The sequence below is a fragment of the Myxine glutinosa genome, chromosome 5, assembly GCF_964187855.1.
Source record: "Myxine glutinosa chromosome 5, kmMyxGlut1.1, whole genome shotgun sequence".
Classification (NCBI taxonomy): domain Eukaryota; kingdom Metazoa; phylum Chordata; class Myxini; order Myxiniformes; family Myxinidae; genus Myxine; species Myxine glutinosa.
Window position 1 is genome coordinate 34,093,443 of NC_136265.1, and position 21,100 is coordinate 34,114,542.

The 21,100-nt window shown below is 46.5% G+C and overlaps 1 protein-coding gene across 4 annotated transcripts in view; it reads left to right on the plus strand.

Moving 5' to 3' along the window:
• ADCY9 (adenylate cyclase 9) overlaps window positions 1-21,100 on the plus strand; it is a 115,419-nt gene that overhangs the window by 61,596 nt on the left and 32,723 nt on the right. For 2 of the 4 annotated variants that reach the window (XM_068104672.2, XM_068104674.2), the window contains exons 5-8: window positions 649-750; window positions 6,118-6,171; window positions 6,345-6,559; window positions 10,090-10,192. In XM_068104672.2, the coding sequence (XP_067960773.2) occupies window positions 649-750; window positions 6,118-6,171; window positions 6,345-6,559; window positions 10,090-10,192 (474 nt within the window). The remainder of the gene's footprint in view (window positions 1-648; window positions 751-6,117; window positions 6,172-6,344; window positions 6,560-10,089; window positions 10,193-21,100) is intronic. The other 2 variants (XM_068104673.2, XM_078777852.1) reach the window with 1 other exon arrangement.

The window sequence follows — 21,100 nt, forward strand, 5'->3', positions numbered from 1 at the left end:
AACGTACCTCACGGATGTCGGGATTCCTCCAAATTTCTTTGTTTAATGTTATAAATAGCATTAGCGACTGTTTAAAAAGCTAATCATGCGTGTTTGTAGTTTATAATATTTTTACCTCTGGTAGAGGCTGTTGGGCTGTTGCTCCCACGAAAACACCATGATAAGCCATATATAAACATTGACTCGACGTTTGTTCAAGGAGGAAAAACACCTTGGGGAGGAGGGATATTAATGGTATTAATATTGTTTTGTAATAACATTAATATTATGCTATTATCGCTAGTTTTGTTATTCGAAGCGGCCTTGGAAAAACGCCACAATAATGCTAACTTAACATTGATATACACCTCAACACGCAACCCCATTGACGGCAATGGCGGGGAAAACCCGCTCAGGGGAGAAAACCCCCTTGGGGAGGGGGGCAAATGAATGCGCTACAACCTTCATTGTGTAACCCTTCATCATCCTGTTAAGTTTGGTTGAGATTGGATAAGTACTGCCCACATTGCATTTATGCATTTATTTATGTCGGTAGACTTGCATTTATGTAGGTAGACGGTATAGATTTAAAATTCACTGCCTGATTTTCATCATTAAAGGTTGGTAGGATACGTCATATGATATGACCTTGCTGGTTTGTGTGCCCAGATGGGCAAAATAGCACTGCCCAGTGTAAAAGAGGAAGAGGAAGTGGAGGAGATACAAAAAGACGAGATGGGGCAGAATGGACAGAAAGAACGTCGAAAAGAGGTAAAGATGCACTGTCTTTTAAGGATTCTCATGCGATGGTTGCTTTTGGAAAGGCGGAGTATTAGGCTTCAGAAAACAATTTTTTTCCGACATCACTAATAGTTGTATTAGCAATTAAATGCAAACTGTTCTGACCGAAACTACTAATCTTGGTGGCCTTGGTTGCAATAAGGCTGAAATGGTTTGATTTATTGTAGAAAAGTAATACACTAAATAAGTTACAAATTATTTTACTTGCATGTTCAAAGCTTTTTTTTTTATTTCAATAAAAAAATAAGGACTTCTCTTAAAGTATTGCTAAACTATTGATAATCAGTTACTTAAAGTAGCACAGATGCTGATACCTTTTTACTTCCAACCTTCAAAATGAAATAACAATTAGGAGTCAAAAACACAGAAACCTAGAATGGCACTCGGTGGAGCGCATACCTCTGCCAGACTGAACAGTTTGTTTTGTATCCCACTAATCGGCTGTATCTGCATCCTGACGAACCAAAATCTAATCAGCTTGTTCTTTGCACCGACTCAACTCATCCACAAACTTGTTGATATCACTCATCCATAACTTTTTGAGATATCGTGCTCTATTTCAGTGCCTTCAGAAAGTATTCACACCCCTTGACTTTTTTCACATTTTGTTGTTCCACCCTGAATTTCAAATGGTTTGAATTGAGATTTTTTGTCACTGATCTACATTTAGTATGCACCCCATAATGTCAAAGTGGAATTTTTTTTTTAAACAAATTTTTACAAAACAATTAAAAATGAGAAGCTGAAATGTTTTGAGTCAATAAGTGTTCAACTCCTTTTCAATGACACTCCAAATTGATCTGAGGTGCATCTTATTTCCTTTGATCATCCTTGATGTCTCGACAACTTCATTGGAGTCCACCTGTGGCCAATTCAATTGATTGGACATGAATTAGAAAGAAACACACCTTTCTATATAATGTCCCACAGTTGACAGTCCACCATGAAGTCCAAAGAACTGTCCGTAGAACTCCGAGATAGAATTTTGAGGAGGCATACATCTTGGGAAGGGTATAAAACAATTTCTAGTGTCGAAAGTTCCCAAGAGCACAGTGAGCTCCATCATTAGGTAATGGGAAGAATATGAAACGACCCAGACTCTTCCTAGAGCTGGCCGTCCGACCATAGTGAGCAACCAGGCAAGAAGAAGCTTGGTAAGGGTGGTGACCAAGAACCCAATGATCACGCTGACTGAACTACAGAGTTCCTTGGCTGAGATGGGAGAACCTGCCGGAAGGACAACAGTCTCTGCAGCACTTCACAAATCTAGATATTATGGGACAGTGGCCAGACAGAAGCCACTCTTGAGAAAAAGGCACATTACAACACGCCTGGAGTTTGCAAAAAGTCATGTGAAAGACTGAGAGCATGAGGCAAAAGATTCTGTGGTCTGATGAGACGAAAATTGAACTCTTTGGCCTGAATACAAAGCGCTACGTCTGGTGGAAACCGAGCACAGCTAATCACCCATCTAACACCATCACTACCATGAAACATGGTGGTGGCAGCATCATGCTATGGAGATGCTTTTCAGTGGCAGGGCCTGGGAGACGTGTAAGGATAGAGAGAACAAGGAATGGAGCCAAATAGTGGTAAATATTTGAGAACCTTCTTCAGAATGCATAAGACCATAGACTGTGGCGAAGATTTCTGTTCCAACAGGACGATGACCCCAAGCATACAACCAAAGCAGCACTGGAATGGCTTCAGAACAACAACGTGAAAGTTCTTGAGTGGCCCAGCCAAAGCCCAGACTTTAATCCCATTGAGAATCTATGGAAAGACTTCAATGTTGCTGTTCACCGATGCTCCCCATCCAACTCGACAAGCTTGAGCAAATCTGCAAGGAAGAATGGGAGAAACTCGCCAAAGCCCCATTGCAAAGCTGATACCGCCAAAGGCGCTTCCATGAAGTATTGAACTCTTTGGCCTGAATACAAAGCGCTACATCTGGCAGAAACCAGGGACAACTCTTCACCCATCTAACACCATCCCTACCGTGAAGAATGGTGGTGGCAGCATCATGCTATGGGGATGCTTTTCAGCAGCAGGGACTGGGAGACTTGTAAGGGTGCAGGGAACAATGAATGGAGCCCTATCCAGGCAAATCCTTGACCTTCTTTAGAGAACAAAGGTCCTTAGACTGCAGCGAAGATTTGCATTGACACATGAGAATGACCCCAAGCCTACAGCCAAAACAACACTGTGATGGTTTCAGAACAAGAACATGAAAGTCCTTGAATGGCCCAGCCAAAGCCCAGACTTGAATCCCATTGAAAATCTGTGGAAAGACTTGAAGATTGTTGTTCACCGACGCTCCCCATCCAACTTGATAGAGCTTGAGCAATTGTGCACGGAAGACTGGGAGACACTCCCCAAATCCAGATGTGCAAAGCTGATACAGACACATCCAAGAAGACCCAAAGCTGCAATTGCTGCCATTGTCGCTTTTCTGACATATTGACTCATGGGGTCAAATATTTCAGTAAATTGGATATTTATGCATTTCCTTTTTAATTATTTCGTAAAATAAATTTTAAACAAGATTCCACTTTGACATTATGGGGTATTATGTGTAGATCTGTGAAGAAAAATCTCATTTTAATCTATTTTAAATTCAGGCGTAACACAACATGTGAAAGAAGTCAAGGGGTGTGAATACTTTCTGAAGGCACTGCACTGTATATGCAGTCACGTGAAAAAGTAAGTACACCCCATGTAAAGTTTTGACTTTTTCAACATATTTCAACATACAGCTATTTGATCTTCATTTCAACAATATTGATAGATAAAGGTGATATAATATAACAAATATCATGAAACAAACCTTGATCTTTTCTACCCCCGCTAATTTCACCCCAAATCCACGTTTTTGAAATACCAACTTCTTTCCTGGAAGTCCTTGGTGTCCTTCTGTTTTATACTTCTCCCACCCACCCCCCCCTTCCCACACCTCCTCCCCCCAAGCCCTCTCCCTCCCACACCCACACATCTCCCGATGTCCCTGCTCTCAAATGTTGTGTTTGTGTGCTTCCCCTTCTCCACCCATCTTGTCTACCGCTCCCTCTTTTTATATATTTTGTTTGTCTGTTTGATTTGTTTGTGTGATAAATGTTAGCTCTTTCACGAGCCTCGATTCTGTACAAAAAAAGAGGTGTTGGAGAAGAGGATACGTAAGAAAGTGAAGATTGACGAAATGCAGTTTGGATTTATGCCAGGAAGAGGAACGACAGACACGCTTTTTATTGCAAGGCAGTTGCAGGAGAAGTACATGGAGAAGGGGAAGATGTTGTTTCTTGGGTTTGTTGATCTGGAGACCATCTCCAGATGTACAAAAGACAATAGATGTACAAAGGCAATGTACAAAAGAGCGCGCACAGCTGTAAGGACGAAGGACGGGAACAGTGGTGAGTTTGAGGTGAAGGTGTGAGTGCATCAGGGGTCGGTACTAAGTCCACTACTATTTGTAGCTGTGATGGAGGTGCTGGCTCAGAACGTAAAGGAGGGTTTACCGTGGGAGTTGTTGTATGCAGATGATCTGGTGTTGATTGCGGAAAGTATGGATGGACTGAAGGAGAAGATGAACAAGTGGAAGGAATGTATGGAGACAAACGGTCTGGAGGTGAATATCGGAAAGACGAAGGTGATGGCAAGTGGTAAAGCATGTGGTGAGGTGGAAAGAACTGGAAAGTGGCCATGTGCTGTGTGCAGGAAGGGTGTCGGAGTGAACTCCATTCAATGTACAATGTGTGCTGAGTGGGTTCATCACAAATGCAGTGGTCTGAGAGGGTCATTAACCAGTGTGGCAGCTACATTCAAGTGTAAGGTGTGCACAGAGGGAGCTGCAGGTGGAGGAAATGTTGAGTTGGATCTTGGAGACGGCATGAAGCTGGAAGGTGTGAAAACATTTTGCTACCTCGGAGACATGCTGAATGAAGAAGGTGGATCAGACTCGGCAACGGTTGCTAGAGTGAGATGTGCATGGAAGAGGTTTCGGGAACTGAGTGACGTGCTGATGATGAGGGGAGTGTCGTTGAAGCTGAAGGGAAATGTGTATGCTGCATGTGTGAGAAGTGTTATGTTTTATGGGAGCAAGACATGGGTAATGAATGTAGAGCAGCAACGAAGGCTGGAAAGGGTGGAAATGCGAATGGTTTGGTGGATGTGCGGAGTATCGTTGAGAGAGAGAAAGACAAATGATGAATTGCGAAAGATGATGGGAATAGAGCCTGTGATTGATGCTGTGAAGGGGAACAGGCTGAGATGGTTTGGTCATGTGTTGAGGAAGGATGAATGTGACTGGTTGAGAAGAATGATGGAAATGAATGTGGAAGGAAGTAGAGGACGGGGAAGACCAAGAAAGACTTGGCTAAAGGTGGTGGAAGAAGAAATGCGGGCACGCGGGTTAACAAGGGGAGATGCAGAAAATAGGGCAAAATGGAGAAGATTGTCATGGGGACCGCAAGGCTAACCCCCGCTCTAGCAGGGAAAATAGTCTTAAAATGCCTGTTGTTGTTTGTTGTATGATGTCATAGGTCATGTGGTACAGGCGCCATCTTGGAAAAACTTCGCACCTCCACATCTCTGAAACCACTGCATGGAAAAATATGGAAACATGGCTCATTGTAAAGACCTCTGCATGGGGAATAGGTGTTATTAACGATGACGTCATTGGTGCCGTAAATATGATGTCATAATTAGACAGAGAAAACGCTTCGTCTGATCAGTTTGAAATTCATCGAGCATGATTTATGCAACAATTATATTGGAGAATATCAATTTATGATGTCATCACTCACGTGCTCTGGCAGCCATATTGGAGAAAAAAACAAAAAAAAACAGAAGGGTTTGCTCGCACCGGGTTGACTGTGCAGGATAAGTATTCTTTGAATACTATCTGGTTTAAAATCTATTTCCAATAACAAAAAAATGTTTTTCACATCGTATTGAAGCTTAACAATAGCATTAAACCCGTAAAGTAAATAAACGTTGTATTTATATGTCTGATCACGATTTTTTTTTCATTTTACCTCCTTGATAAAAACAAACAAACACATTATACGACAAATGGTACTTATTTCAGTGAAGGCCACCTTTGCTCTGATGGGTGATTAAAAATGTGCCATTTTTCAGCCAATCACGTGCAAGTAATTCACTTGCGATTGAGAGCCTTGTGATTTAACATGTTGGAGACATTCTGGTCGAGATTCTTTTCAAGATATCTACTGTAGTAAAGTGATACTGTGACGTTATGTTGTGGTCTGTCTTTGTGTGCTTTTCTAGTTCCTTGCTTTTTGTCCGTCCAAAGCCCATACATGTCTGTCCTTTTTCCCAAAGCGAGCTCGTGTTTGCGAGCCAGCCATTGGTGTTGGTCCCAGGAATTGCAGGAAGGTGCGTTGGTGCCTTCTGCTTGTCGGCAGTTTTGGCTTTGTTTTAATGTCGGGTGAGAGATGCTCAGCGTTGCATGGCTTTTTGTGTCAATGAAGAATGTTAAGTTTGGCCAGACAGCCTTGCTGCTAGCCATTTGTGATGTTCTCATTCTTCGGCACTTCCATCAATTTTAGATGAGCTCTTCCTGGCAAGGCAACCCCAAGACCCAAAATGGGATGTTGGCGGTAAGAGCTGACCGTCGCCTGAGCACGAGCCGTTCCTCACTGGTGGAGAGTCTGCAGGAGCGACTAGCCAAGGAGCGGGCCCCACTTTTGCCCATCACAATAGGATACAAGCAGATAATGCAAAAGAGTGACATGCACTTCGTCGAGGTCATTAAGAATGATTGGTGAGGTCATTAAGAATGTCGAGGCCCAGCTAGCTATGTGTGCTAGTCTAGGTCTCAATTTTTCAATTTCATTGGTTCTCGAGTAATGGAATATTGTTTGTTGCTGTTTTAGATGAGGTGGTGACAGGTGGCTTTTTCAATGAATGTTCACAGTAATTGGGTTGGAAAATTTAGGGGTTTGACTTCAACTGACCATTCGGTTGCTCAATTTTTTTTATTTTTTTTTGTATACTGAATCGAGGCTCGTGAAAGAGCTCACATTTATTTCACAAACAAATCAACCAGACAAACAAAATATATAAAAAGAGGGAGCGGAAGACAAGATGGGGAGAGAAGGGGAAGCACACAAACATAACATTTGAGAGCAGGGAGATGTGTGGGAGGGAGAGGGCTTGGGGGGAGGAGGCGTGGGAAGGGGGGGGGGGGGGTGGGTGGGAGAAGTATAAAACACAAGGACACCAAGGACTTCCAGGACAGAAGTTGGTATTTCAAAAAGGTGGATTTGGGGTGAAATTAGCAGGGGTAGAAAAGATCAAGGTTTTGGATGGGGGAAGATAAGAGATGGTGGTGAACAGCTGTTTTAAAGACCTGGAGGGTGGAGTGGGATTGAAGAGAGTGAGGGAGTTTGTTCCAGAGGCGGGAGAAAAGAGGAATGAAGGAGTGAAGGTGAGCAGAGAGTCTTGATTTTGGCAGTTTAACCATAAGAGGGTTGCAGGCAGATCTTCTGCGACCTGTAGGAATATTTGGGGGACAGAGCCCAGAGAGAGCTGGGGGGGGGGGGGGGCAAGGCCAGAGAGGAGTCGGTAGAAGACGGAAAGACCACCAACCTGCCTGCGGTGAGTGAGTGAAAGGCCCTTGGAGTTAGCTTCATCGCGGGAGATTCCAATGATTCTGAACACTTTGGTTTCAACAGCGTGAAGACGAGCTAGGTGTGAGGCAGGAGCACCAGCCAGAGGGGAGAGCAGTATTCCATTGAGCTGCGGATGAAAGCCTTGTATGTGGTGAGGAGCTCAGGTGTGCCAAGGAAGGACTTCGCACGACGGAGGATGCGCCCAGTCGGCAGGATGGCAGAGAGCAGTGTTTCCCAAACTGAAGGAGGGCCCTGTGGGTGTGAGGTGTGTACAGGGGTGGGGTGTGGCTATGTGAAAAAAAAAATCATTTTTAATGTCAAATTCAGCAAAAATATTCACAAATTGATAGATTAAGCCATATATTTCTATAAATACCAACGTTCTCTGCCTTGCAATACCTGCACGATGTTCCCCATATGCACCCAATACGTTGATAAAATACTTGCGAGTTAGTTAGATGAACAATAATATAAATACGAGTACGAAGAGTAAAATTAATTTCAATAAAAAATGGAGTGGGGAGAGGGGGGGGGTGGACATGAGGGTTTGGAAAACACTGAAAGGGGGCGTCATGCCAAAAGGTTTGGGAGCCACTGGCCTGGAGGTACGCATACTCGTCTCAGCTATCTAGCCTGGATTAGAATCCCGACCCAGTAATAAACTATCATCCTCGTGTTTCACAGGCATGATGATTCGTCAATGTGTTTGTCGTCTAGACTCTGACTTTAACCTCGCCCATCTAATCCGGCATTAGTTTCAGGACGTTAAATATCCTTTGGTGTCCTTGGTGAAGAGTAGGTGAGCTAATGCCAGCACCCTGAATAAATTCCAAATTTTTGCTCTCACCCTCAGAGGGCACTGCATCAACGGCACATCCATGCCCCAATAAATGATGCAAACCAGCAGCCATGTGCTACACACGCAATGATAATGATTCCACACCCAATAGTAGTTGACGACCCATTTTTTTACCCAACGGTATTTCATGGTGGGCAGAGGTTATGTTTTCACCCCTGTCTGTCTGTTTGTTTGTCTATCTGTGATGAGGATATCACAAATAGTTGTGGATGGATTCAGACGAAATTTGGTGCAGAGGTTGGGTATGTGACAAGGATGAAAGAGAACAGAGAGAGGGTGTGAAAGAGTGGCAGAGCAGGATTTTAGGACCCGTGGGCTGATGCTGTCTGGTCCAGTTGCAGAAGCAGAGTCGAGGGTTGACAGAAACTTTTCCACCTTGTCAGGAGGAAAGGACACGGAGTCCAGGAGCAGCTTGGTTCGACTGGGTACGGTGGGTATAGAGAGAGATGGGTTTGGGACACAAGTTTTAGAGGCAAACAGAGTTGAGGCATTCAGCTTTTTCACGCGTGGAGTCAGCTGTGTCGCCATTTGAGGTAAGGGAGGGGATGGAGGGGGAACAAACACCAGAAACAGATTTGACCAGACACCACCAGGATTTGGAAGAGGGAGACAGGTTTGAGAGTTCAGTCTTGAGTGTGGAGAGATAGTGCTCCCTGGCTCTCCTGAGGGTAGACACACACTTGTTCCGGGCTTTGTGAAAGGAAATGAGATTGCCTTCCGTTGTATTTGCCTTGCAGGAGGCGAAGGCAAGTTGTTTCAGGGCAAATGCCTCACCACAAGATTCCGTCCGTGTACCATCGACGGGAGGAAGGGTATGACAACTGAAGACGAGATGGGATAAATCTGTGCATGAGAGAGAGCAATTTACTTTGGAAGAATTCCCAGGATGAGTTGATGTCAGAGGCGGTAGAGATGGGAGACCAGTCCAGATGATTGATGGCTGCTTGAAGACCGTGCCAGTCAGCCTGAGTAAAATGCCAGACTCGTCGACGCTGAGGAGGCTCTCTGAGAATGGCCAGAGTGATGTCCACTTTAACAAGCACATGATCAGATGAGCCGATTGGAGCAGAAGAAGAGCAGCAGACATTTGCAGGGAAGTTTGTCATAACCAAGTCTAGAAGAGAAGATGCTCTGTTGACTGAGATCCGGGTCGGGAAATTGACAGATTGTGTCGGTCCTAGTTGGTCGCAGAAGTCCTTTGCTGAGGTGCCATGGCTGGTGTGAGAGGTGCCTACACCCAGCCAGCTGGCATGATGACAGTTGAAATCACCACATATGAGGAAGGGAGAGTTGGGATGAGTAGATAGAAGTTGGTGCATGTTATCAGACAGCGAGATGTAGATGGAGTCATCACTGGTTGGTGGACGGTACAACACACCTCTGAACAAAAGGTGGGAGCGAAGGGGAAGCCGTAGCCAGAGGTGCTCCTGGGGGTGAGGTGGAGAGAGGGCAGTGCAGGGAGAGTGAGGAAGAGAGTTTTTGATAAGATAGCAACCCCACCTCCAGTACGAGGCTCAGGTCTATCACACCGGAGAAGGGAGTAACCAGGGAGAGATATTAAGGAATCGGAGATATTTAGCACGATATCTCAATAAGTTGTGGACAAGTTATGGCAAATCTATTGTTCATGTCTGGATCCAGATCTGGCCTATCAGTGGTTTACAAAACGTAAACTATTAAGCCTGGCGGAGGCATGCGCTTTACCAAGTGCCGCTCAGTTTCCTATGTTGTGAACTAGACTCGTGGTGTGGAAGCTGTATATTTGTATGTATGTATGTATGATATTTGTACCAACTCACCTGGCCCTTTTGTGTGTTGTAGGTTGATGGATGATTACTTCTTCAAACCTCCTATCAACAAAATAAGTCTTTCCTTCCTGAAACCGGATTTGGAGAAAACTTACCAAGCAAGCTATCAGGAGGAGGTGAGGCTTCCACCATCGGTAAAATGAATGGGATAAAACTAACCAGAGATTCTCCGATAGCAATGGAGTCCAGGTTTTTTGCGTCATGGAGTTATGGTGATATTGAAAACATTGGTGGTTATTTATATCATGCTGTTATGTTTCATGCCAAATTGTGTGGTGTAATGGTTAAAGTGTCCTCCCTGAGTCCTGGAGGTCACGGTTCGAACCCGACTGATTTAGTGACTCGTTTTATGTGCATCAAATGAGCACATTTTAACGACATATTCCAAACAAACCAAACAATATTTGATGTCTTATTTATTTATTAGCCTCCTCTCGGTTTCACCGGAGGGGACTAGAGGTTTGCTCTCCGTCTCTCTGTACGTCCATCAGTCTGCCCTTTTTTTCTTTTGGACTTTTTCCCATACCCTTTAACATATTCAAATGAAACTTGGTACATCGCTTTATTATGATAAGTTACAGAACAAGTTTGAGTTTCGCCAAGGATTATGCCCATTTTGGACCGAGAAAGTATCATATGTTATACATGGGTCAATAATTGGCCTACGCAAATCTCGAAATGACATATGAATGGTTGTGTTCTTCCAAGCTCTCCACGCTATCAAAGTAAAGTAATTTTTCCCGTTTGCATTTTTGTCAAAACTGTATTTTTATTTTACTGTGTTTCTGTCTACTGTGTGTTTCTAGTGAGATCTCGGTGTAAATCGTGCATACCTGTGTGTAATAGTTGGTTATTCCTGCCGCGTTTTCAGGCCTTGTCCCTCGAGGCGTTCCTGTCTCCTCGGCGGCCGTTTTTTTGTCCATTTACTTTCGTTCTCTCACTGTATTGCTTTTTCCTTTCTGTCTTTTCAGACATTTCCATACTTCCCATAAAAAAATCAAATAAAAATAAATAAATTATAATTTCATTCTCTCCCAGTGGCTTCCTCTCCACCGTTCGTGACCACGTGTTTCGCTCCACCCGTTTTTTTATTTTTTCTCTCCTTTCATAATTCGATCCTCTCGAGCCAACACTTTTCCAATTCTAGTTTTCACCATACTCCTTCAACTTTCTACTTCTTCCTCTGATCCACTTTCACCTAACCTTCAAAAAAAATTAACGAATAATTTAAAAAGTAGGCCCCTCCTCCCGTACTAACACAATTGCTCATACACCTCCCTGTTCCTTCGGTCTCTGTCTCCTGGCTGTCAATCTCGTATTCTTCTGTTCCTACTTCTGAACGTGTCCTGGAATCCTTCATCCCCCTGAGGAATCCTTCGTGCCCTCATTTCGGGAATTTCCCCAGATAGTTTTCATGGTTTAGTTTTAAAATGTTTAAACTTTCCCCTGCAGTGTTGTATTCTGTTGTATAATTATAACACACTTTTCTTCTTTTTCTTCAAAACGTTGTCTTCGATTTGCTCACCTAATCTCTTCACTTAAAATAAAAATTAAATCTCTTACAGTTCTGCCTTTCTGCATTCCACCCCTCCTCCAACGTTTTCAAACCGATCTCTGACTCGAAAATCTCAACAAACTCATTTTGCAATCAATGTTCGATTTCCATACAATCGACTAACACTTTCTAAAATCCAAATTCACCCCTCCCCTCCTAAACTCCCCTCTCACCCCTCCCCTCCTGAACTCCCCCTAACCCTCCGCTTCAAATCCCCCCCCACTCACCCATCCCCTCCCAAACTCCCCCCTTGCCCCTCCCCTCCTAAATTCCACCCTCACCCCTCTCTTTCAAAACTCCCCCCTCCCCTTCAAATCTCCCCACCCTCCATTTTTCTCCAATTCTCCCCTCTCACCCCTCCTCCTCAAAGCGTCCTCCTCCCCACTTCCTGTCCCTTCCATCTATTACTTCCATCTCCTCCAACCCTCTTCCTCGCTCTGCCCCACCCCCCTTAAACAACACTTCACTGTACCTCATCCAATCACCATCAAACGTTTTTTGTCCTCCTCATCCTTCCCTTTCTCCTAGCTCTTTTGAAATCTCTGACACACGATCAACAGCTCTCCCTTCCTCCTCCTCCTCCGTTCCCTCACCTAACCCGACCCCTCCCCTCCCCCTCCCCTGTCCTGTATCCGATGCTCCCCCTTCCTCTTCCTTAATGGTATGGACCTCAAGCATCCGGGGCCTTCACTCAAACCTGACTGATCTCTCCATCCGGGTTGCTTCTGACAAACCAGACTTAATCTGCTTGACAGAAACATTCCTCCTTCAAGATGTCTCTGATTCCTTAATATCTCTTCCTGGTTACTCCCTCCTCCGGTATGATAGACCTGAGCCTCGTCCTGGTGGTGGGGTTGCTATCTTTATCAAAAACTCTCTTCCTCACTCTCCCTGCACTGCCCTCTCTCCACCTCACCCCCAGGAGTACCTCTGGCTACGGCTTCCCCTTCGCTCCCACCTTTTGTTCATATGTGTTCTGTACCGTCCACCAAACAGTGATGACTCCATCTACATCTCGCTGTCTGATAACATGGACCAGCTTATATCTACTCATCCCAACTCTCCCTTCCTCACATGTGGTGATTCCAACTGTCATCATGCCAGCTGGCTGGGTGTGGGTACCTCTCTCACCAGCCATCGCACCTCAGCAAAGGACTTCTGTGACCAACTGCGACTGACAATCTGTCAATTTCCCAACCCGGATCTCAGTCAATGGAGCATCTTCTCTTCTAGACATGGTTATGACAAACTTCCCTGCAAATGTCTGCTGCTCTTCTTCTGTTTCAATCGGTTCTTCTGATCATTTCTTTGTGAAAGTGGACATCTCTCTGGCCATTCTCAGAGAGCCTCCTCAGCGCCTGGCATTTCACTCAGGCCGACTGGCATGGTCTTCAAGCAGCCATCAATCATCTGGACTGGCCTCCCATCTCTACTGCCTCTGACATCAACTCATCCTGGGAATTCTTCGAAAGTAAACTGCTCTCTCATGCACAGATTTATCCCATCTTGTCTTCAGTTGTCATACCCTTCCTCCCGTCCATGGTACACAGAATCTTGTGGTGAGGCAGTCGCCCTGAAACAACTTGCCGTCGCCTCCTGCCAGGCAAATACAATGGAAGGTAATCTCATTTCCTTTCCCAAAGCCTGGCACAAGTGTGTGTCTACCCTCAGGAGAGCCAGGAAACACTATCTCTGTACTTTCAAGACTGAACTCTCAAACCTGTCTCCCTCTTCCAAATCCTGGTGGCATCTGGTCAAATATGTTTCTGGTCTTTGTTCCCCCTCCATCCCCTCCCTTACCTCAAACGGCTACAAAGCTGACTCTGCACACAAAAAAGCTGAATGCCTCAACTGTGTGTTTGCCTCAAAATCTTGTGTCCAAACCCATCTCTCTCTGTACCCACCTTACCCAGTCATACCTAGCTGCTCCTGGACTCTGTGTCCTTCTCTCCTGATAAGGTGGAGAAGTTTCTGTCAAACCTCGACTCTGATTCTGCAACTGGACCAGACAGCATCAGCCCACGGGTCCGAAAGTCCTGCTATGCCGCTCTTTCACACCCTCTCTCTCTGTTCTCTTCACCCTCTGTTTTACTCAAGGTCATCTGCCATCAGTTTGGAAATCAGCCAACATTACCGCTTTACACAAAAAAGGTGCAAAACCAGATCCTTGCAACTACAGACCAATCACCCTGCTCCCAATTGTCATCAAAGTCATGGAAACCATCATTGCTTCGGATATCAAATCCTTCTGGAGATCTTCTCCAATGGCTTGATCTCTGATCATCAATTTAGTTTCAGACCAGGTCATTCTACTCTGGACATGTTGCTTTTGCTGTCTCAACAATGGATGGAGGTCCTCAATGCCAAACAGGAAATCAGAGCTGTCTCCCTTGACATATCACGTGCCTTCCATACGGTCTGGCACACCCCGCTCTGCTTACCAAACTCTCCTGCTATGGCATCCATAAAAATCTCTACGCATGGCTTGCGGACCTCCTCTTTGGTCGTAGTCAACGTGTGGCCCTGAATGGATTTCTCTCATCTCCTCTTCCTGTTCAGGCTGGAGTTCCCCAAGGCATTGTTCTGGGCCCTGTGCTCTTTCTGGTCTTCATCATTGATCTCTCTGACTCTCTTGAAAATCCTCTCTATCTCTTTGCTGATGACTCCACTCTCTGCCGCTTCATACCCCATCCTTCAGATCGGCAGTCTGCAGCCTCCTCACTCTCTGCAGACCTTGACAAAATCACAGACTGGTCAAACAAGTGGAACATGTACTTCAATCCTGACCAATCTCACACTCTTACTATGTCTCTCTGAAAAGACTGACTGGACAACCCTCCCATCTACTTTCTCAACAATCCTCTCAAAAAAGTTCTGTCACTCAAGCTTTTGGGTCTCACTGTCTGCCATGATCTTTCCTGGGAAAACCACATTTCCAAGCTGGCCTCCAAAGCCAGTCGCCGACTGGGCATCCTCCGTCGTGCAAAGACCTTCCTTGTGTTACGTGGTCCCCTCGGTGAATACCTGGTCTCGGTGACCCCCGGACCGTGAGAGGAACTCCGCCAGCAAGCTGTATTATATATGCGCTTTCGCCACGCAATCCATATGAATTTCACCCAGGAGACAACTGATGTTCAAGGATATATTTCCAATGGTAATGATACCATACAATTTCAATGACCCAACCAAGGAGATTTTCCCCGAGCAATCAACAATACACAACCATCAACAATATTTCCATGACACAACCACGGAGATTTTCCCCGAGCAATCAATAATACACTACCATCAACAATTCCCCAGCCACAATCAATTCCCTATGAGTAAGATGGCCATCTTATATACGTGTGTCCCGGTGAGTACTCACGACACCCTTTTGGTCTCGGTCCCGCACAATGTCTCTGGGCCCCTCCTGACCAAGATGATAGTCGGCGTCCCCGCACTCGGGCGGTTGAACGAACCCCGGGTGGACGTGTTTCCACCGGGCAGGTATCGTACCCGGCACCCCGGCTACAGCCCCTCGCGGCCACGCGACGCGGGGACGGGAAAGCAAGCCAAAAGCCCCACGCCGCTTGCCAGGCATGTTAGGCCCCAACGGGCGACCCGTACGCGTCTTTTTAGACGGTGTTGGGAACGGTGCCAGACGCGGGGTCGATGCACGGCCCCACGTCAACTTGACGTCTCCACCGGGCAGGTACACGTCCCGGTGATTCCTCTCGCCAGGCGGGCTTCGGAACGCCGCTTTTCCACACGGCTCAATCAATCCCACCTTTCGTCGGTGCGGGGCGAGGAAGAAGAATCCTCGTCCTTTTTTCCTCGTGTCTTTTCCTCTTCCGTTTCCGGTCACTTCCGTTTCCGGCCACTTGTTCAGAAGGGCTCCTGACCCTCCAATCACAACAACCCTTAATATACTACACACGGATAAGCAAAGACCTGAATGGTAATCCACATACATTCACATAAATATGTAACACTCCCCCCCTTCAAGAAAGAAAGTTTGAACCCAGCGAAAACTTTCTTTGCCGGCCAATTTGGAGAAACAAACCAGATAACTCAACCCCCCCACATTATCAGTTGCCCCCGGGCACAGTTATCACTTAAAAATAAAGCAACCAAAATTTCACCACAACCCCTCCAGATTACTCACTCTGGACTAAGCACCAGCAACGACATTGTCCCTGCCAAATCAAACTCCATCTCATGACCCTCTGACTTTGACCACCAGTTTCTTGTGAATGAAGGTTAAGGGGTTGATCACAGATCCAAAGTTACCACTCGATAGCACTTTTTCTGGGAGGCCAAGCCGAGTATTCACTACATGGATGCCTTTAGGAACGTGGAGTTCACGGTTAGTCCGTGCAGGAAAGTTCTCTACATGGGCGCCTTGAGGAACGTGGAGTTCACGGTTAGTCCGTGCATGAAAGTTCACTACATGGACGCCTTTAGGAACGGCGTTCACGGTTAATCCGTGTAGGAATCTTGGCTCGGCGGCTCCGCCGCATTCAGTGCTTCAACTTCTCAGAACTTCCCTAATAATTAGGGTGGGACCACTTGTCCCTGTAGTCCCATGAATAGCGGTCTCCTTCTCGGCCACTACTTTGCCAATCCTTCCTTCGGGAGCGACCGTAACTCAGGGAGCCTCCATAATAATATTGATTGCGGCCACCACCAACACTACCGCCCAGTTGTCCTCTCCTGTAGACCTCTCGACGTCTACGAAATGCCTTCCCTACTGTTATGGTCCGACCCTCCAAATCCCTGCCATTCCAATTCTTCTCTGCCTCTCTGGCGTCTTTTGTGCTGGCAAACGTGACAAAGCCGAACCCTCTTGACTGTTGCGTTTCCCAGTCTCTTACCAACCGCACTTCCACCAGCGGCCCATATCTGTTGAAGACAGAGGTCAGAACTTCTTCCTCTGTTTTGAAGTTCAGTCCCCCTACAAATAACTTGGCACTTTTGTCGCCATCCCGAGCTGGTGTGGTGTTATTTTCCCTGCTGGGCTCTTTACCAACCCTCAGGTTACCATAAACTTGACCCCCGGCCAAATCATTCCCGATAACCACAGATACACCCTCTACAGGAAGCGTGGCTTGTAAGCCGACGGTGATCGGTCCTGACACCAAATCGGACTCCAAATGGATGACATGAAGGGGAGCACTAACACCGCCCCCGATCCCCTGTAAACGAACACTATCCCCCGTTGCCGTCTCCTCGGACCATGGCAAAATGCCTTCAAGCATTAAAGATTGATGGGCCCCTGTGTCCCTCAATATCCTAACTGGTCTCCGGTTAGTCGAGGCTCCATCCAGTGACACAAACCCCTCTGAAATAAATGGTTGGTAACCCTTTTGATGGCGATTTCTTACGCTCGCCATCGCATTCGGAGTTGTAATAGTCGGACTCCGCTCTGGGTTGTCCCTTTTCATGAGGTAACAACTGGACATCAAGTGTCCAGGTTTCTTGCAAAACGCGCAAGTAGGCCCGGAGGAAAAACTCGTGGTCTGCCTCGGGCCCCCGGAAAAATAAGTTTGTCTTGGGCCCGCAGCCCTCTGACTTCGAACAGGTGGGGTATCCGCGTTGTCCCCATAATCCTCTCGAGGCCGCCGCCATGTATTGTCGTTCTCCGCACCTGCTGTTCCCCACCTCCCCTGCGGAGATCTAGGCGAGGAGTTAGGTTCGTGGACCCCTATTCGGTGGGTTAAGGCATAATCATCTGCCATGGTGGCTGCGTCCCACAACTTTGGTACCTTCTTTTCCTGCAGGTACACTTTGATGTCCTCGTGGACACACTGCTGGAATTCCTCCACCAGGATCAAGTCCCGCAATGTCTCGAAGTCTTTCCCGACTCCTTTTGACTCACACCACCGATCAAACATGTTTTCTTTCACTCTGGCAAACTCCACATGGGTCTCACTCTCCCTCTTCCTGGCATTCCTGAATTTTTGCCTGTAAGCTTCCGGAACCAACTCATAGGCTTTGAGGATGTGCTTCTTCAGTACCTCATAATCTGCACATTGGTCCATTGGTAGCGCCGAATAAATTTCCTGAGCTTTCCCCACCAGCACACTTTGCACGAGTATGGTCCAGGCCTCCTCCGGCCAGTTTAATTGTCGAGCCACTTTCTCAAAGTGTGGAAAAAATTTCGCGACTTCTTTTTCACTGAACGGTGGAACCAGCCTCACATGTCTGCCCACATCCCAGGTTTTCTGGTAAGGTGTCGACCCCGTCAGCAAGGGTGGTGCCTCTCCCCGTTCTCTCATTAACTCCAGCTCCTTGAATTTAATTTCTTGCTGAAGCTCCATGTCACGTTCCTTTAATTCCCTTTCCGCTTTTCTCTCCTCTGCTTCGAGTTCCCTTGTTTTCATCCTTTCTTCTGCTTGTTTCTCTTCTCTCCTCTCTTCTGCTTTCCTTTCTTCTTCTGCTCTTTCCTTTTCTGCTTTCCTTTCTTCTTCTGCTAACCTTTCCTGGAGTTCTCGTTCCACTCTCCTTTCCTCTGCTTGCTTCTCTTCTCTCCTCTCTTCTGCTTTCCTTTCTTCTTCTGCTCTTTCCTTTTCTGCTTTCCTTTCTTCTTCTTTAATCCGTTCCTGGCTCCGTAATTGCAACTCCAGTTTCCGGAGCTCAACATCTTCTGGTTCTTCGGGTAGCCACTCCCAGGCTAACTCGTCCCATGTTCCTAATCCCACCATAGATTGTATCACTGTGGCCTGCAACTCTGCCTTCCTCAAATTAGTTCGGACCTCCAAGTTAAAATGTTTGGCCAATTTCAAGAGGTCCGACTTTAGCAACGCTCGGAACTGTGCCTCACTCGGGGTTACCCCAAAGTTCTGTGCCACAAACGCCATGGTGCCTATCGTTAACACCTGTTAACCTTCACCCAAGACTTTACCCCAATTTCTCAAATTTATTTTACCAATTAATAATTAATTAATAAATTTTAATTAATAAAAAATTCTTATTTTATTATTTTATACAATTTTAAATCCCGGACCTAGACCCAATTGCGAAACCGCAAATCGTAATTTGGACGAGCCCCCAATTCTGTTACGTGGTCCCCTCGGTGAATACCTGGTCTCGGTGACCCCCGGACCGTGAGAGGAACTCCGCCAGCAAGCTGTATTATATATGCGCTTTCGCCACGCAATCCATATGAATTTCACCCAGGAGACAACTGATGTTCAAGGATATATTTCCAATGGTAATGATACCATACAATTTCAATGACACAACCACGGAGATTTTCCCCGAGCAATCAACAATACACAACCATCAACAATATTTCCATGACACAACCACGGAGATTTTCCCCGAGCAATCAACAATACACTACCATCAACAATTCCCCAGCCACAATCAATTCCCTATGAGTAAGATGGCCATCTTATATACGTGTGTCCCGGTGAGTACTCACGACACCCTTTTGGTCTCGGTCCCGCACAATGTCTCTGGGCCCCTCCTGACCAAGATGATAGTCGGCGTCGCCGCACTCGGGCGGTTGAACGAACCCCGGGTGGACGTGTTTCCACCGGGCAGGTATCGTACCCGGCACCCCGGCTACAACCCCTCGCGGCCACGCGACGCGGGGACGGGAAAGCAAGCCAAAAGCCCCACGCCGCTTGCCAGGCGTGTTAGGCCCCAACGGGCGACCCGTACGCGTCTTTTTAGACGGTGTTGGGAACGGTGCCAGACGCGGGGTCGATGCACGGCCCCACGTCAACTTGACGTCTCCACCGGGCAGGTACACGTCCCGGTGATTCCTCTCGCCAGGCGGGCTTCGGAACGCCGCTTTTCCACACGGCTCAATCAATCCCACCTTTCGTCGGTGCGGGGCGAGGAAGAAGAATCCTCGTCCTTTTTTCCTCGTGTCTTTTCCTCTTCCGTTTCCGGTCACTTCCGTTTCCGGCCACTTGTTCAGAAGGGCTCCTGACCCTCCAATCACAACAACCCTTAATATACTACACACGGATAAGCAAAGACCTGAATGGTAATCCACATACATTCACATAAATATGTAACACTTGGCACACCTGAGCTCCTCACCACATACAAGGCTTTCATCCGCAGCTCAATGGAATACTGCTCTCCCCTCTGGGCTGGTGCTCCTGCCTCACACCTAGCTCGTCTTCACGCTGTTGAAACCAAAGCGTTCAGAATCATTGTAATCTCCCGCGATGACGCTATCTCCGAGGGCCTTTCACTTACTCACCGCAGGCAGGTTGGTGGTCTTTCCGTCTTCTACCGACTCCTCTCCGGCATTGCTCCCCCAGCTCTCTCTGGGCTCTGTCCCCCAAATATTCCTGCAGGTCGCACAAGATCTGCCTGCAACCCTCTTATGGTTAAACTGCCAAAATCAAGACTCTCTGCTCACCTTCACTCTTTCATTCCTCTTTTCTCCCGCCTCTGGAACAAACTCCCTCACTCTCTTCAATCCCACTCCTCCCTCCAGGTCTTTAAAACGGCTGTTCACCACCATCTCTTATCTTCCCCAATCCAAAACCTTGATCTTTTCTACCCCCGCTAATTTCACCCCAAATCCACTTTTTTGAGGTGACTTTTGTCTTCTTTCCTGGAAGTCCTTGGTGTCCTTGCGTTTTATACCTATCCTGCCTCCCCCCAGGCCCTCTGCCTCCCACACATCTCCTGATGTCCCTGCCCTCAAATGTTGTGTTTGTGTGCTTCCTCCCCTTCTCTCCCCATCTTGTCGACCGCTCCCATTTTAATATACTTTGTTTACTTGTTTGTTTGATTTGGTTGTTTGATAAATGTTAGCTCTTTCACGAGCCTCGACTCTGTATACAAACCCTCCCCCCCCCCCCCCCAAAACAATCCTTATCCTGCGCACATACTACATTTTATTTTGCCCCGATCTCTTCTGCTTCATGGGGTTTTTGAGCTTGCGCACCAAGCATTTTGGGACGGATTATATCATTTTGAAATTGTGGATGTCTGTATTCTCTGTATGTGTGTGTACATATGACATCATTGAAAAAAAAACGACAACATGAGACTGACACACAAGACATGACTTGACAGCATGACACACAAGAGAAACTGGCCTCAAACAAGGAAATATGGCCATTTGGCCCAACATTGCCATGGTGCACTCCTGGGTTGATTTTTTTCCCTGCGCCTTTAAACATCAAACTTATTGATGGTTTACTGAAGTTTAAATAAACCAATTTTGATTGGGTGCCCCAACTTGTATAAAATAAAGCAATTATTTGTGTGTATGCATGTCTGATAGTTATAGAATTGAAAACACCAGGACCAGTCTCCACCAAATTTACATACGTGTTTGGGCTACCCAGGATCAGGTCATGTTAGCCGAAACAAGTTCCTCCTTCTTCCCTTACCACCCCATTCCCAACCACCCAACCCCCCTCCCTTCCTCCAACCCCCCTCCCTCCCTCCAACCCCCACTGCCCACCCCCACCAACCCCTGCCCTTTCCTCTGGCGAGTTTTGGGAGATGG